Source organism: Pelophylax lessonae (assembly GCF_965119305.1).
Source record: "Pelophylax lessonae genome assembly, chromosome: 10".
Taxonomy (NCBI): Eukaryota; Metazoa; Chordata; class Amphibia; order Anura; family Ranidae; genus Pelophylax; species Pelophylax lessonae.
Window position 1 is genome coordinate 46,654,914 of NC_138777.1, and position 17,610 is coordinate 46,672,523.

A 17,610-nucleotide genomic window follows, 5' to 3' on the forward strand; every position below is an offset into this window, starting at 1 on the left:
CTGGTTTAGATGTATTATTGGTTCTCAACCAAAGATTTTTATTATGTTGATCAATAGGTTTTTTTTTTTTTTTTTGTAGATAGACTTGAAAGAAACCTTTTTTTTCTTGTCTGTTACCTTATTGGTGTCCCTCTGACAAGCTGTTGACAGCAGGGCAAGAAAGGGAATAGATATCACAAGGACAGAAAGTTACAGGCAGTAAAAATAACCTGGCAGAGGTTCTATCCCTTCCCTATTGTACTAAGGGTGAATTAACGAAGCTTAAAGTGTGAGTAAACTCCTATGTATGAATTTTACCTATAGGTAAGCCTATAATAAGACTTCTCTATAGGTACTATAAATATCTTCTAAACGTGCACAGTTTAGGAGATACTTACTAGAGATGCAGCCGGTGACGTCACCGGCGCATGCAATCTGAAGGAACAGCATACTGGTGCCTTTTCTTCAGAGTCCTGTGCTCTAAATGATAGCACCCGCGCATGTGAGGACATAGCGGATCCAGCCACTCTCACAGCCAGAGTCCGCGAACCTGGAAAACCTGGTTGAAGATGGAAGGGCCTTCAGTGCTGACATTGCACCGCTGGAGGGCTTTGTTTTAAGGTAAGTTTCACATAATGTGCTAGTATGCAATGCATACTAGCACATTATGACATTGCCTTGCAGGGTTTAAAAAAAAATCCAGCCGTTCGCTACTACTATAGTATGGTCAATGGCACCCTCACCAGCTTCCTTTTGCATTGTAAGGGGGCAGGAAGCTGGTGAGAGTAGTGTGCTTTAGAGATGGGCTCAGGCGTGTTCGAGTTCCCATGTGCCCGATCCGGCCACTAAGCCAACACTGCACACCTCTAATCGCAGGCATTGAGACATTTCATGATCTATGCAGCTGCGGATTGGGAAATGTCTCACTGCTTATGATTGTCGGAGTGCATTGTCGGCTTCCTGGTGGGATCAGACATGTGGGAACTTAAACGCACCCGAGCCCATCTCTAGGGTGCTTCACAATAACAAAGCAGATAGAGCTGTTTGAGGTCTATCTGCATCACTCTCGCTAGTTTGTATTTCAGAGGAGCAGCTGACGGAGCTCCAGTTCCTTTAATTACGCATATGCGGTATAGAAAATGGAGTAGATCGATCCTAAATAACAAAGAGGCTTGCATCCCCATTGCTTATTAGGAGCAGGATCTGCTTGATTTTTCTCAGCTCAGAAGAGTGGCACAGGCTTTATGCCTGCACCATGCTTTCATTCCCCCCATTGTGTTTTATTGCAATCTCTGTTCCAGCTGAAGAGATTTTCTAGTGTATCTCATCCAGGTAAGGGGAAATCTTCCCAATGATGACAGAAACTGCAGTTTAAAATTTTACAGATATTCCAGCTGGGAGGATACAACAAGAAACATTTTGTAGTCAAACTGAAAAAACGATAAAAACGTAATACTTCAACCCCCCCTTTACCCCCCCCCCCTTTTTTTATCCCCCCTCTTTTGATCATTTCCTCACCCTAACTTTATTCTTGCCCACAACGACCCGCCACCAAGAGCTTTGTACCCTCTCTACAGACTTTGCTAACAGAGACCATAATCTACTGGAGAGCGCATCTATACTCTTACTGCCCCACCACTCCGTACCGCACTTTCACTCCCGTGTTGAAGGGCCCGGTTTGGTTATGTTCTATTTTGTTGTGCTTTGGCAAGATATTTCACATTGTTATGTATTCTTTACACAAGACACCTCTCAAATCGAAGAGAGGTACTATTGGGCATACTTTTTTGTTATACTGTATTTGACCCTTCTCTTTATTCTTTTTGTAATGTTCTAATATTTCAATAAAATATTTTTGTAAAAAAAACGTAGTACTTGTTAGAAAACACTTGCACACTGTTGGACAGTACCGGTATTATACAGTATTTACTTACATTATGGAGTACTCGAGATTAGCTGACCCACACTTGGTGAGTCCTGATAAACACTGGCTTCTACAAAGAGGTAAACTTTCGGGACCAGAATTTTTCTCTACCCGTTTTGACCGCTTCCACTGAACAGACCTGGGTAGAAGTCGAAGGGCCAATGTCGATAGGATTTTGTTTGCGTAAGAACTGCTTCTCTCCCCATAAAAGCCAATGAGAATGCAGGAGCAGCTTGATGCAGCTTAGGTGGTCAGCAGGAGGTCATTTACAGATTAGATGTACTGGTCTGGAAACGTTGAATCTTCTCACAAACTGAACTGAAGTTGCAAGCTGCATTTTTTCTATAGACACAAACCCAAATTGTATTCTCCTTTCAGTTACCTGTTCTGGACAGACTGGGGTCACGTTGCCAAAATTGAGAGGGCTCACTTGGATGGTTCTGATCGCAAGGTCATCATCAATACGGATCTTGGGTGGCCTAACGGATTGACATTAGACTACGACACCCGCAGGTCAGTGAACATATGTTGTCACCAATTGTGTGTTCTGAGCGACTTTCATTTTTATGTCTACAGCTCACCAGTGTTGTCTTCTTCTCCCCCAGGATCTACTGGGTAGATGCTCACCTGGATCGTATAGAGAATGCAGACCTGAATGGTAGGACTCGCCAAATACTCGTTAGTCAAGTCTCCCACCCCTTCGCTCTCACACAGGTGAGAATTCTGGGTAATTGTTTTATTCATAAATGTATATGAAAGAGGAACTTCAGCTGAACTTCAGGACAATTGCTAGGTATTCCATTGGAAAAACATATTGGGGAGCGGTGTTTACACAGCCCTACCAGACGATACAACCAGCCTGGCGACCTGATTTTTCTTTACTGCAGTTAAGCAATACGGGTCATTCTACTGCCCCCAACCTCTGATTGGACAGTGACGGAGCAGCAACAGACTGATGAGGTCATCTCTCTGCTCTCTCCTCCTGTCAGCAAAATCCTTGCAAGCACATGTGAATGCAGCACTACAGCATAGGCACCTAATTTCCCCCAGCCTGTGATTGGACAGTGTAGGAGCAGCAACAGACTGATGGGGTCATATTTGTGCTCCCTCCTCCTGCAATATTCAATGCAAGCACGTGTAAATGCAGCACTACAGCTTGGTCATTTCCCTGCCCCCAGCCTGTGTTTGGAGCAGAAACAGACTGCGCCAAACACAGGCAAACTTCTGTCAGCGTATTCTTTGTAAGCACATGTGAATGCAGCACACCTGAGTGGCCCCATGCACTGCTCCTTCTTATCCCAGTCTGAGTGCTGCTGTACAAGGAATCACAAGTGGGCCAAAATAAAACCAAAACCATATAGTTATACTGTTTGCAATGAAAGGTTACTTAAAGGCAAAACATTTTTTCTTAGTTTTGGATAATGTGCACAGGTTTTAGAACGCTTGTTCGCTTTTATTGCTGTGTGTGCCCCTGTTTAGAACTACCCTCTCTGTTGTCCAGTTTACCATTTATCATTTAAAGTGAAAGTAAAAAAATCCCAAATGTGGGGTTGCCATCAGAAAAGTAGTAGAGGGGAAATCTTCCAATAGGGACCATAGTTCTGGTGACCTGGGGGTCCCAGAGGAATTCCCTTAATTTGCAGGGATTTCCTCTCACTTCCTGTTTGGCTATGGGACAGGAAGTGAAGGGAAATCTCAGCAATTGAACACAGATGGCAAAAAAATGTCTGACCGGTTTTATAACCTTCCCTTACTCTATCCGAAATGGGGGGAAAAAAAAAAGTTTTGCCCATAGTTCTACTTTAACTATTTTTAATTTATACATAATAAATGCATATATATTTGTATTTTTTTTTTTTTTAATGCCTACCTGGAGTTCAGCTTTAACCACCTTCCCTCTCATCATATGGTCAAATGGTGGGCGGGATTCCCTCTCGTTCTGGGATGACGTCATAGGATGTTGCCCCAGTGTCTCTGCCCTTGTGCACCTGCGGGGGCACGCACGCAACAATCGCAGGCTGACCCTGATCTAAGTAAAGAGCCGTTGACGCAGCTCTTTTCCCACGTGATCGGCTGTGTGCAATCAGTCGATCCCATGTAAACACATGTGCCTTTTTTTGGCTCTCCTCATCGCCTCCTGACAGCTTGTGAGGAGAGGAGAGCTGATCAGCGGCATCTTCTCGCAGGAGTAGACCTGTACAGGTAAACGGGGCACTGATCATCGGTGCAAGCCCCAGCAGTGATGCCAGTCGGTGACCATTTGTAATGCCAATCTGTGCTTGACAGTGATGTAAATTTGTGCCCATCAGTGCGGCATATTAGTGCCTCCTCATCGGTGCCCTTCTTCAGTGCTGCCTCATCGGTGCCCATCAGTGCAGCCTATCAGTTCTGCCTTATCAGCGCATATCAGTAAAGGAAAAACAAACGGAAACTAAGAAAAATTTTATTTATTTTCCAAATTTTCTGTGTGGTTTTTTTTTTTTTTTTTTTGTTTTTTTTTGTTTTTTTTGTTTTTTTTTTTTTAGCAAAAAATAACACAATGGTGATTACCACTAAAAGAAATCTCTTTGTGTGAAAAAAATGATAAACCTTTAATTTGGGTACTGTGTTGTTTAAATAATATGCGCTGTTACTGCATAAATGACACTGGCAGGAGAGGCGTCTTCCATTGTTTACATACCAGACAGCTCTCCTGTCAGTTTTGCCGAAGATCGTGGGAGGCCGGCGGCGATCGAGCCTGCTCCTCCCGCGGTCTGCCTCCCACTGTGTTTAATCTAATCTGTGCACCGCATGCACATAATCACGTACATGTACCGTATTTTCCGGGGTATAAGATGACTTTTTAACCCCTGGAAATCTTCTCAAAAGTCGGGGGTCGTCTTATAGGCCGTAACTGGAGAATATGCGGTGGAGGGGGGGGGGGGGGGCTCAAAAACATCTTTGGTATGCCCAGGGTATGGAAAAAAGAGAGCGAGAGCAGCGATGTGACCAGATGTGTCGGGAAAACATGCCTCTTTCACCCATCTGACCCGCCCGCCCTTGTATCCTATTACTCTACCTTCTTCTCTGCGTCCCTGCGTCTCGCTCCTGAGGCCTGCTAGGTCTCCCTGTGAGAGTTGGTATCCCTGCCGCAAATGCGCATGCGCCGGATTTTGGCAGAACAAGCCGAGCCGATACAGCCACATATTAACCCTTAGATGATGGAGCTGCATGGATGGATGGATGGCTACAGCGGGCGGAGAGGAAGGTGAGCGGTGTGGAGTACGGGGAGATGGACACTGGATCAGCATGCAGGGATAGCAGCATGGGGATACACAGCTTCATGGCTACAGCAGGGCAGAGAGGAAAGGAAGGTGAGCTGTATCGGCTCGGCTTGTAGTCTTATACGGCAAGTATATCCCAAACTCTATATTTTAACTGGAAAAGTTGGGGGTCATCTTGTATGCCCAGTCCTCTTATATGCCGGAAAATACGGTACATGATTATGCGCCGCCAAGCCACCCTGCCACAGTTAATCTGCGTGGGCCGGTTGGCAAATGGCTAATATCGCCAAATGAAAGCTCTATTTATGTGAAAAAATTATAAATTTTGTTTGGGTACAGTACTGCATGACTGCGCAATTGTCATTCAAAGTGTGACAGCGCTGAAAGGTGAATATTGACCTGGGCAGGAAGGGGGTGAAAGTATTTAAGAATTGTGACCTGATAATTGTGAATAGATTGTTAAACCAAATACTGTTCCTTTACATTACTGAACCAGTTAATCTAAGCCTATTGAAGTGTTATTGTGATCATAATAATGGCAGCTCAGTGTATAAGAAATATTAATTTGCCAACTGAATTTTGTTGAGCCAATGATTATTTTTATGTTATTTTTTTTTAACAGGAAGGCCGCTGGATCTATTGGACTGATTGGCAAACCAAGTCTATTCAGAGGGTGGACAAATACTCTGGGAGGAGCCAGGAAACCATATTGGGCAATATGGAGGGGCTGATGGACATCATTGTTGTATCTCCTATGCGGCAGTCAGGTAAAAATAGTAGGAATAATAAAAAATATTCCTTTTTTGCCTCTTTTCGGTCTGGTAAATTGGACTGTTATTTATTTCCTGAGATTTTCTTACTGACCAATTAGAAAACATTTCTTGTTATATCTGGAATTGTCTGCCTACTTTGCAGGTAGCAATCCTTGTGGGGTTAATAATGGCGGCTGCTCCCACCTGTGCTTTGCCCGAAGTTATGATTTTGTGTGTGCCTGTCCGGATGACCTGGAAACAGAACTCTGCTCTACAAGTGAGTGGTCATTCTCTGCTCCCCTTGTAATATTTCGGGCTTAGATTTAGAAAATGTGAACGGATATCTTCTTCTTTTATTTATATTATATAAAATTTTGATTTCTCAAACATTTTAAGACCATGATATTGGTGTCCTAGAGGATTATGCAATTTCTTAGGAGAGCACAGCAGAAACTTGTTGCCTTGAGACTATCTCCAATTGAAAAGTCTTTATGGTCATCCAAACCTAGTAGGCAGGGAGGGGGAGGACATCGCTTGCATTGCATTGACAATGCAATGAATGCTCTTCATGCCTTTTTTTCCAGAATGGATTCATTTAAAATTTTTCTTCAAATGGTGAAAAGCGGAACTTTCATAAATCACAAAATGCTAGGGGATGTTTTCTTTAGGAAATATTGTAATTTCTCTTGGATAGCAGAGAGCTGCTACAGATGGGCACAGAGCTGGACCGAGTGAGTGCTCAGGTGGGTATAAGTGCGGGGTGAGGGGGCAATACCTACATTTTTACCTTAAAGCGATTGTAAACCGCTGGGTGCTTACACCTGCAAGGTAAAGTCATAATGTGCTAGTTTGCATCGCATACTAGCACATTATATGAAACTTACCTGAAAATGAAGTCCCCCAGAATAGCAAGGTAATCACTGGAGGCAGCATCCATCTTCTCCCGGTCTTCCTAGTGGGTCCGCGGACCGCGGCTGTGTGACAGGCCGGAGCCTTTACTTCAGCCGTTTCTTCACAGCGCATGCACCGATGAAGTCATCAGCTGCATGTAATGTAACGGTGCAGGTTTAGGAGATATTTACAGTACCTATAGGTAAGCCTTATTATAGGCTTACCTATAGGTACAAATTATACCTTAGCCTTCCGCTTTAATATAAGAAATGCATTGAGGTAAAAAATATTCAGGCTCTAGAAGCACTGCAAGTCCCCTGTTTCAATAGTGAAGACAGTGTGGCTGCTTTTGCAGCTCCCACCTTTACGAAATCTCTTGTTTTTTCCCTAACAACCCTTCCTTCTCCACTTCTTCCCAATTCAGTTCCTGGATTTTTACCTTCAGCTCCTATTCCAACAAACAATAGTGAAAGGAATCCTGGCCCCTTCAATCCTGACAGCCCGAACGAGCGAGGGGAAAGCACTCCCGGAGTGACAGCAGGAAGGTAGGTGTAAGCCATGACTGGCTGGGATTTGCTTTTTTTTTTTTTTTTTTTTACAAGGAAATGTGCATGGATGTATCCTAACTTTTACCATCATTTCCTTTGTAGCTGCTCAGATGAAGAGGCATCAAGGGGACTCTGTACCCCGATCGGGGCCGTGCCAGCCAGTGCAGGTAAAGGAGCATACTGTAGCTACGTTTATCAGTATACTTTAGTATTTTTACATCTTCATATATATATATATCCAAAGAGGATTCAAGATGAAGAGCAGGATATTGGAGTTGTAGAAATCATTAAAGCCAAAGAAATCATTAAAGCCACTGAAAGCAGATCTAAAAAAATAAAAAAATAAAAATAAAATCCATCTATTTATTAAAAAATAATCTATAATTTTATATTTAACTATGCAATAGGTCTTTAAATCTACCTCCTGTGCAGTACGTCTGTGTCAACCAGGCTCTAATACATTGAACAGTGTTGTCACTTTTCCTTCCAGTAGACAGATGGCTCAAGCTATATTATATTAGGCCCTCGTTCACATTGACTGACAGCAGCTTTCAAATCATGCATGTCTTCGGGTGTGACTTGGAAGACATCTGTGCTGCTTCGTGCACAGATGACTATGCAAGTTGCACCCGAAATCACCAAAAAAGTCGTACAGGAACTACTTTTTTCAAATTAATGCGGCACCACAAAGCCGGCAGTTCGCCGACTTGAACAGTGTGAATGCCGGCAATAGGGTGCAACTTGTCAATGGATAGAGGGCAGGTGGGTCTGGAGGTAGCCCAGTCCTCCTTAAAGGCATACTGTTAGGTTAATTTGGTTGGTAAGCAGAGTGGTTGGTAAGTTGAGCTGGGAATTTTCTTTGGTTTTGTCTTGCGTGTGTTGCCCTTCCATGTGCTCCTTGTTGGGAAGGCCAGTTATAGATGGTGATGTAATATTGGTGAGGGGACACACTGAACACCTTTGCTGCCATTGTGCTATGTGCTGGGTGCCCAGTGTGCCCCTGTGCCTTTTAAGAAGGACCTACCTCCAGGCCATCCTACCCCCTATCTATCCATTAGAGTGCATGTACTCCCACTGTGGAGACTCTCATAGATGTACAAGGGCTAGGACTGCAGGTAATAACAGGGTGCCATGAAGGGGCCTTGCAGGGGCCTATGCATGCAATTGCAAACGTGTGCTAACTCATCCCCCGTTTTAACGCAAACTGTTAGATAATTCGGTTGGTGAGTTGAGCTTAGAATTTTCTCTGGTTTTGTTTTGCATGCGTTGCCCTTCCATGTTCTGCTTGCTGTGAAGCCAGTTATAGTTAAGGGCAGGGGCCATTTGTTTGTTAGTGTAAGTTTGCCATTTGACAATGAAAAGGTGAACTAATGCAGTAATTGCCACCTCTCCGACCCCGCTGCTTTTACCACTGAGGATGATTAGCTTGCACTGCCCACACAGCTGATGCAGCGGTCTGGGAATTTGAAAGTCTTTTTCAGAGGCTTTCCTTAGGGATGACGGGATGGATCCGAACAATCCAGATTGGACAAAGTGACAGTGCTGACTACTTCACTCTGATGCGTCGAAGCATCCCTAAGGAAAGAAAGGGAAGAAGACTGCAGCTTTGTAGCACTGACTGCATGGGCAATGAAAGGTAATCATCCACAGAGTTACGTAAGTGCAGTGGGGAATTGGTGGTAGGGTGGTGAATGGCTGAACAGAACTGCATATATTTTGACCAGTAGTTCTAATGATAGTCCTATATGTATTTAGTTATTTCCATCAACTTCCACTGAAAAGCCTCATTCACGCAGGCGTACCTAAACGTAGGTCCATGCGAGGACTGTGCCTCCCTAGACAGGCATAGCCATACGGTTAGGTACACCCATGTGAACCGGGCCTCATCAGCCCTATAAGATCACCCAGAGTGCAAATTCAGGTACCTGACATGTTTTCCCTGCTTTGTTTTTACACTTTGCTTTCACCATGCTGACAGCACACATCTCCGACGCGATCAGAATATAAATTCATATCATGGGGTCATATCATCTATGCTGGGAAGGTGGAGTGGTCACACACAGAAGAGAAAGCTAAATATGTGGATCTATGTTTGGAACTGATGGGCATACAGATACAGCAATACAAAAATATTTTTTTTTTTTCCAATAGAATGGCTTGTGTTTTTTCTGAACTGTTTACAATCCCTTTAAGCTTTGTTTCTAGACTGATAAGACAGAAGATTATTTTTGATCCTAATGCATTCTAAGCATTAAGATAAAAAAAAAACCTTCTGTGTGCATCAACCCCCCTAATACTTACCTGAGCCCCTCCTTATCCATCGATGTTGCAGGAGTTTCTCAGCTGCCCGGGACTCCCCTCCCCATAGGCTGAGACAGCAGCGTGGTGCAACTGGCTCCTGCTGCTGTCAGTCAGCCAATCGGGAGAGAGAGGGGGTGGGGCCGGGTTGCGGCTCTGTGTTTGAATGGACACAGCGAGCTGTGACTCGGCTCAGTGCCCCCATACCAAGCTGCTTGCTGTGGGGGCACTCAACAGAAGGGAAGGGCCAGGAACACAGAAGGGGGACCCAAGAAGAGGAGGATCTGGGCTGCTCTGTGCAAATCCAACTGTACGGAGCAGGTAAGTATAACAGGTTTGTTTATTAAAAAAAAAAAAACAACTTTACAATCTAAAGTGGAAAAAAATAAAAGCTTAACAAAAAGGATTTTACATATTATCCTGTCCTGCCACCCACGCTCTGGCTCTTCGCTCAATTGAAGAGGTGCTGAAGAATCTTCAGCAGAGGTGTGGCCGCCTTGTCTCCCGATGTGTGCTGGGGTTCCACCCGCTGGTCCCTATGTAGTGACATAGCTGAATACCTGCTGACATATCTTTTCAAGAAAGTGAAGATCTGAAACATAAGTGATGTAACAAGCCTGTATTAAAGCTGAGACTCCAGGCAGGTAAAAGACCAAAATGAATGCAGCTCTTTATTCATCAACACGTCATGACATGTATTCTTTCAATGCACGCAGTGTAAGTATATGAATTTGACATGGTGTGAGCCTCTTACTGACCCTGTAGAGAAGAGCTCAGACTGGGAGAAGAAGCAGCACAAGGAGTCAATAAATTGTGCTGCACTGCTTCTTCACCAACTAGGAGCAGGCAGAGAAGTGGGCTCATCACTCTACTGCTTCTCCTTTCACTGTCTTGTCACATGCTGGGAGTGGGACAAGACCTGTGGGTATTGTTTAACTGCAACAGAGAAAAATTAGATCTCCTACTCTGCTTGATAGGGCTGTGTTGTGGCAGAGCTGTGTAAAGCCCCGTACACACGTACTGATCGTCGGCCGACGATCGGCCGTCTTTTGTCCAGGGCTGTCGTGTCTGTTGAAAACTGCAAAAGACTGCACACGAATTTTGTCAGCCAACAGCCGACTGCAGAAGTGATGTCATGTGATGGTTAACTTTCCTTGTGTTTTTTTCTTTTCTGAGCATGCCCAGTCTTGCTAATCTGCTGTCTGTCGGCCGAAATCTTTACTGACTGGCGAACAATCGGCCGTTCTGGTGACGGCCAACAAATATTTTAAAGTCTGCACGACAGATTCTGTTCAGCCGAAAATGCGCTGTCGGCTGTCGAAAGCATCATACTAACAAGCCTACAATCGGCCGATCGGTCGGCGGCCGACAATCGGTACGTGTGTACGGGGCTTTAATCTCAGGACTGAATGGGCACTGTTTCAAACCATTATTGGATAAAACCGCTCCCTTATATTTATTTCACAGGTGAATTTAGCAGTTTTCCTTCAATTCATTCCTAATACTCTTCTTTTGCAGTGTTTTTTCTTAATTTATTTTCCTAGTTGAGTCGCTTTAAAGAAGTTTCTTTAATAAATTATTTTTTTTTTTTCCATACTCTTTTTGCTTAGGGGACAGACTACGTGTGGCTCACATTATTGCTGGATCTCTATCTCTCCTCTGCTTGCTGCTTCTCATCTGTGCTCTGCTAATCTACAGGTGAGTAGAAGGATGTTATAGGGAGATGGTAGAAGCGCGATTGGTGGAACATTAAACCTCATGAGAGCTATACAGGCCTTCCATAATTGGCCAAATCCCACTCCTGATTATTGGCCCAACCTGAAGTGGGGTAATATTGAGAGCTTGCAATCACTAAAATTGCCTGTTAATACACACAGACATTTTTAGCTTGTTGGGGGATCTCTGTGTGACAGGCTCTTCTGTCAAGCTCTCTACATGTTACAATCCGATTGTACAATCTGCTTTAGATCTACCAATAAGTATGTAGTGCCAGGATTGTCTGGGTGGATACAAACTGATTGGGTAATTCATACTATGTAGTTTTGATAGATCTAAAGTTGATTGTACAGAGGTATTATCAGACTGTAGCCTAAGGGCCCTTTAGCACCAGGTGCAGTAGGACTGTTTTTTGGGTGGCTTTTCCAGCACAGTTTCACCGCAAGACCAGGCAAAATGGCTTGCCTCCTACCTAGCCGGGTCACACTACTGTGTTGCGGTGGTGTGTGCTAAAATAAAGTACAGCATGCATGACTTTTTTCAGTGCAGCGCAGTGCGATCCAGTCCACTTCACGCATCACGCTGTGGCCAATAGAACTTAATGAAATGTCACTTTGAGACATTTCAAACAAGTTTGTTAAAAATAAAAAAAGATTTTTTGCACCATCAGCACTGCTTTCATCTTATTGCACACCAGCGGCTGCATTTCTTACATTCTATAAATCAAATTTAAAGACCCCTGGTAGCTGTTATTGATCACAGGAGTGCCTTTTGCTGTAGAGCAGTGGTTCTCAACGCTGGTCCTCAGGACCCACTAACAGGCCAGGTTTGCAAGATAACTGAAATACATCACGGGTGATATCATTTGCTGCTCAGTGATTGCAGTGTTCTAGTCTGCATCTCCCCAAGGTAATACTTAAAATTTGGCCTGTTAGTGGGTCCTGAGGACGGGTTGAGAACCACTGCATGTTTTGGTGACAAATTGGCCCTCCCAAATGGTGGCGGTGAATGGTATGGTACGAGGCTAGAAACGTGGACATAGAGAGGGGTAACTGCAGAAGAGTTATGGGCAGTTGCAGAGGTTGAAAGTCAAAGCCTGCATCATTGGAGTCTGGTGGTATACTCCTGGAGCCTCTGATTGGGTGACATAAACTGTCATGATGGTACATGATTTACTAAAGGCTGGGAAACCTCAACACAAACTATACATTTTATTTGGTTATGTGGGTGTCTTTGGTTTTGTGTAGGCATACCTATGCTGAATTATGGCGGGGGAAAAAAAAAACTGATTGGCAGATAAAACCAGCCAATTACCGTAACAATATCACATGTATGATAGAACCAATAACCCAAGGTAAATGTGCAGAGTTAAATATATCCAGTTATTGTACCTTCGTATATTTACAGACATCGCCGTGCGAAGCTGTCGGATCCAGCCCTGGGGACCCTCACTTACAGCAACCCGTCTTATCGCACGTCGACCCAAGAGGTGAAAATTGAAGCAGTGCACAGACCTTCCGTTTGTCATTTACAGCGACATCGTAAAGAGGTGAGGACTGAGTGTTGGGTTTGCAGTAGTGGTTGGATGTTATGTTTGCTACAGATGAAAGATTTGTCAAGCTTGTAAGTCCGAATTAATTTACTTTGAGTATGAAAGGATTTAGCGTTATGTATGTTCATCATATAAGGCATCATTTAGGGTGTTTTTAGGAAATTCTGCATTGGCTGTTAAAGCTGAACTCCAGGCACAAAAGACTTAAAAAAAAAAAAAAAAGCATAAAAGACACAAAATTATGCAGCTTGTATATTTCTTAATGCAAGTAGTATACAGTAAGTACCTGAATTTGCCCTGGTGTCCGCCTCTTTCTGTCCCTGTACAGCAGGACTGGAGTGTGAGGGCAAAAAGCACCACATGTAGCCAATCTGTTCCCATCTGCTGACCCAGAGCATGACCATAGTAGGAGAAAGCAGAGTGACAGAGAGATGAGCTCATCGCTGTGCTGCTTCTCCTTTCCTAGGGGGGTCCAGGATGACCTGGGGTCAGAGCAAGTGGGTTGAATGATGATGGCTGTAAAGGCGGCCTTACATGGATTGAAATTTGGCTGGTTCAGCAGGGACTAGACCAATTTAGATCCATGTATGGGCAGGCTGGTTGTACAGAAGTCAATCCACCGACTGACCTGACCTCTGCACAACCAGTCTGTCTGTTTTCCTGAACTATCCGCGCCGCCGGCTCTAGCCAGCAACACTGATCAGTGTGTCCTGATGGCGGATAAGGGTCCCTGCCATCAGAACACAATAGTGAGATTTTTCTTTTTTTCTTTTTATTTCATTCAACCAGCGGATTGAACGGGAAAAAAAATGATTCCCCCATTCATGCACTTGATGTGGGAATTGGGTCTTTTTTTTTTTTTTTTTCCCGTTCAATCTGCTGGTCGAATGAAAAAAAAATGATCAATGTATGGCTAGCTTTTGACTGAAGGCATCTTGTAGCAGAAAAAAGTACTGCAGAGTAGAGTTTGGGATTGAAAGTGAATTTTGTTACAAAAGCTGCTTTTTTTATTTCATCTTAAAAATGGCTATTCATTTTTATTTTATTTTTAATATATTTTTATTTTTTGGAGTTCTACTTAATGTGAAATAAATACTAGTGCTAACTTTTTTTTTTTTTTTTTTTTTTTTTTTTTTTTTTTTAACATTTTAGAATTTACAATGTTTTTGTGTTGTAAACTGAGAGAATGTTTAATTTTCATACATTCCTAGATTAAAATATTAAAGGACAGAATACAAGTGTTACTGTACAGCGCAAGCAATCTGGCATCCTAATTCTGTGGTTGTGGTTTAATAAAACCCGTTCTGATTAGTTTCTCTAATTAGCCCCACTTTTGCTTAATTTACTTTTGCACCATCTGATTGGAAGCCCTGTATAAGGGACTTCAGATTTTGAGGTTTGCAGTATTTGAAGCCTCCTGGTGTCAGTAGCATATACATAGGACAAAGAGTAGGTATCATCATGCTTCAGAAAAACTGTAAAGGTGAACTAACACTGTTCACGCTCCCCCTACCCCTTTGGTCCCCACTGACAATTCTGATTGGTCAGTGCTCCCGCAGCCGCTCCAGCAGTCCGGGAATTGGAAATCTCGTCTTCCTCTACTCTCCAGCGCTTCCAGGGACAGACCAGATTGATTCCTAATGCTCAGCATTGTTACAGTGAATCTCTGGTCCATCCCGGAAACTCTGCATAGAGAGGAGGAAGAGTGGGGATTTCAGATCCTTGACCGGCTGTGGGAGCCCTCACAGTTAAGGCACCTGGGGGGGGGGGGGGTGTACAGTGTTCACCTCCACATTTTTTCTGTAAAGGTGAACTAAGCATTTAAGTCCCTTCTGTGATTGTACACTGTATTCACCCCCCGCCCCCAGTGCCTGAAAACAAGTAACCTTGACAGCACTGTAAAATGTAACCAAGCTGAATTTCTGTCATGCAGAGTTCAAAATAATTTTAATCTTTAGGAATTCAGTCATTTAAAAACATGTTTTGAGGGCAACACCACCATCTTTTATCAGGGCTAAACGTAGATGAACTCAGAGAAAGCAGCGACCACACAGATGTTGGAACCAATATTAAACTCTCCCCATGAAGTAACAATGTTGCAGTTGCTGAGCAATCTTTCCTCGAGTTTCTCCCAGAATCGGGTCTTTGGCCATCTTGATTGGCTGGGCTGGAAGTACTCACGTGCATGCGGGAGTTTGTTCTTCCGGCACTGAGGTGTGTAGAGAATGTACAATGAGCTGCACATGCACAGATCAGCATACATTCTAAAGCAGGGCCAAACTACGGCCCTGCAGTTGTTCGGGAACTACAATTCCCATCATGCCTAGTCATGTATGTGAATGTCAGAGTTTTACAATGCCTCCTGTCATGTGTAGTTCCGCAACAGCTGCAGGTCCGTAGTTTGAAAATCCCTGTTCTAAAGCATCTTGCCAGGAGGAAAATAAAGACCATTAGTGCAGAAAATAAATTGTATACAGTATTTCTTTTGCAAAATAAATCCTTCCTGCCTTCAAATTTTTCAAATCAGGACTAAGTTCTGCTTTTATCATTAAAAATATATATATTACTGGAGGGAGAGGAGTTCCCTTTTATTCTGACATAAATGCACATTATAGGGATAGTTCACCTCTACCAAAAAACTTTTCAATACAAGTAAGGGGCATCTGTAGATAAAAACAAACTGTGCAGCTTTGACCAAAGGTAAATAATTGTCCTTGCTTATAGGTGAAGGCCATTTACATGTCTTTTGAAATCTTACCAAAAAACTCTGCTCATCCTTCCTTGTTGCTATGACATTGCTAAGACACTCCTAGCTGATTCAAAACCCCTCACATGCACACTCTCTCCTGTTGTAGTAGTTCTGAGCTCAGCGATGGAGGGGATAATGGAAAACCCATGTGCGGGGGTTTGAGAGCAATAATTTGATGTGAGTGAGCAATAATGGTTGGGGGTGTCTTAGCAACATCCTAGGTTTCTTCACAGTAAGAGCTGTGAAAATGTGGAATAGACTCCCTCCAGAGGTGGTTCTGGCCAGCTCACTATTACTTTAAAAAAGGCCTGGATTCTTTCCTGGGTGTACTTAATATAACTGGGTACTAATATTTATAGGCAAAAGTTGATCCAGGGAATATCCGATTGCCTCTCAGGGGATCAGGAAGGATTTTTTTCCCCTGCTGTAGCAAATTGGATCATTTGTTGGGGTTTTTTTCGCCTTCCTCTGGATCAACTGCGGGTATAGGATTGTGTATATGGGATCGTATGGTTGGGTTTTCATTACCATTATTTTTTTTTTTTTTTATTGGTTGAGCCAGATGGACTCGTGTCTTTTTTCAACCTGGCTAACTATGTAACTAGCAACAAGGCATGACTCATCTCTGAGAGTTTTGCAGCCAGGCTTCTGGAGGTACATAAATGGTCTATCCCTAATAGCAAGTCCGTTCTCAAATTTTAATCAAAGCTGCACAGGTTGTTTTTATCTGTAGGCGCCCCTTACCTGCAAAAGTAGTTTACCAATAAAGGTGAATATGCCGTTGGAGCCTCTGATAAAGGTGAATATGCCATTAGAGCCTCTGATAAAGGTGAATATGCCATTAGAGCCTCTGTTAAAGGTGAATATGCCATTAGAGCCTCTGATAAAGGTGAATTCCATTAGAGCCTCTGATAAAGGTGAATATGCCTTTAGAGCCTCTGATAAAGGTGAATATGCCATTAGAGCCTCTGTTAAAGGTGAATATGCCGTTGGAGCCTCTGATAAAGGTGAATATGCCATTAGAGCCTCTGATAAAGGTGAATATGCCATTAGAGCCTCTGTTAAAGGTGAATATGCCATTCGAGCCTCTGTTAAAGGTGAATATGCCATTAGAGCCTCTGATAAAGGTGAATATGCCATTAGAGCCTCTGTTAAAGGTGAATATGCCATTAGAGCCTCTGATGCAAGTGCAAAGGCTAGGCAGGCGCAAAGATAAAGTAGATGTGTATATTTGCCATTGTCCTGATGTCAGCAGTTCAGCATGTGTGGAGTAATGAGAGAGAATGTGTTGCTGTGGATTATTGTGCACTGTTGCTCTTTGCACCATGTTATTTCACAAGTCTGTGTATTGCCTTGTTTACAACCACTGACTCACTATGACTTTTCTGGCATCTTTTGAGTGTTGTCACCTGACCGATTCTTGTCACACTGTCTCATCCACTGCAGCAGTCTGTCCCTTCTGACAGTCTCTCTCCTTTCCTGTTCTGAGTCCTCTCCCCACCTGCAGGTATTGGTTGTTGCTGCATGTGAGTGACTGCCCCTTTAAGTCCCACTCCTAATTGCTTTTGAAATGTGTGTCCCCCAATTTCTCCCTTTTTGGTTATGTTTTCCAGCTGCAACAAGCCCTTGTGTATTAGGTTTCTATACAGGTAGCATGGCTGACTTACCGTTTACCATTTTCAACCTATCATAGCTGATGCATGACGCAAAAGGCCGCACAACTCTGGTAAAGCACAGGTTTCTGGTTCTTTGTAGGCAACATATAGCATAGCTAATAGTGACTCTTTCAGGGGGTTCAAAACAAGTAAAGGGTTATGAAGATCTTCTATTCTCCATTGATGGACCCTTGGTTGGGTTTGATTCGTGAACTTCGGCAACTCTGCCACAAAGTTGGGTCCCCCAAAAAGGACAGTGACCTTCACTGGGAAATCCAATGAA

General features: G+C 43.4%; 1 protein-coding gene across 2 annotated transcripts in view; it reads left to right on the plus strand.

Annotated features, from left to right (window-relative positions):
* Positions 1-17,610, plus strand: part of LRP4 (LDL receptor related protein 4) — a 181,305-nt gene that overhangs the window by 157,260 nt on the left and 6,435 nt on the right. The window contains exons 30-38 of one of the 2 annotated variants that reach the window (XM_082271114.1): positions 2,282-2,416; positions 2,509-2,617; positions 5,789-5,933; positions 6,082-6,195; positions 7,234-7,354; positions 7,460-7,524; positions 11,266-11,353; positions 12,779-12,920; positions 17,119-17,179. In XM_082271114.1, the coding sequence (XP_082127240.1) occupies positions 2,282-2,416; positions 2,509-2,617; positions 5,789-5,933; positions 6,082-6,195; positions 7,234-7,354; positions 7,460-7,524; positions 11,266-11,353; positions 12,779-12,920; positions 17,119-17,160 (961 nt within the window). In that variant the 3' untranslated portion in view covers positions 17,161-17,179. The remainder of the gene's footprint in view (positions 1-2,281; positions 2,417-2,508; positions 2,618-5,788; positions 5,934-6,081; positions 6,196-7,233; positions 7,355-7,459; positions 7,525-11,265; positions 11,354-12,778; positions 12,921-17,118; positions 17,180-17,610) is intronic. The other variant, XM_082271113.1, reaches the window with a different exon arrangement.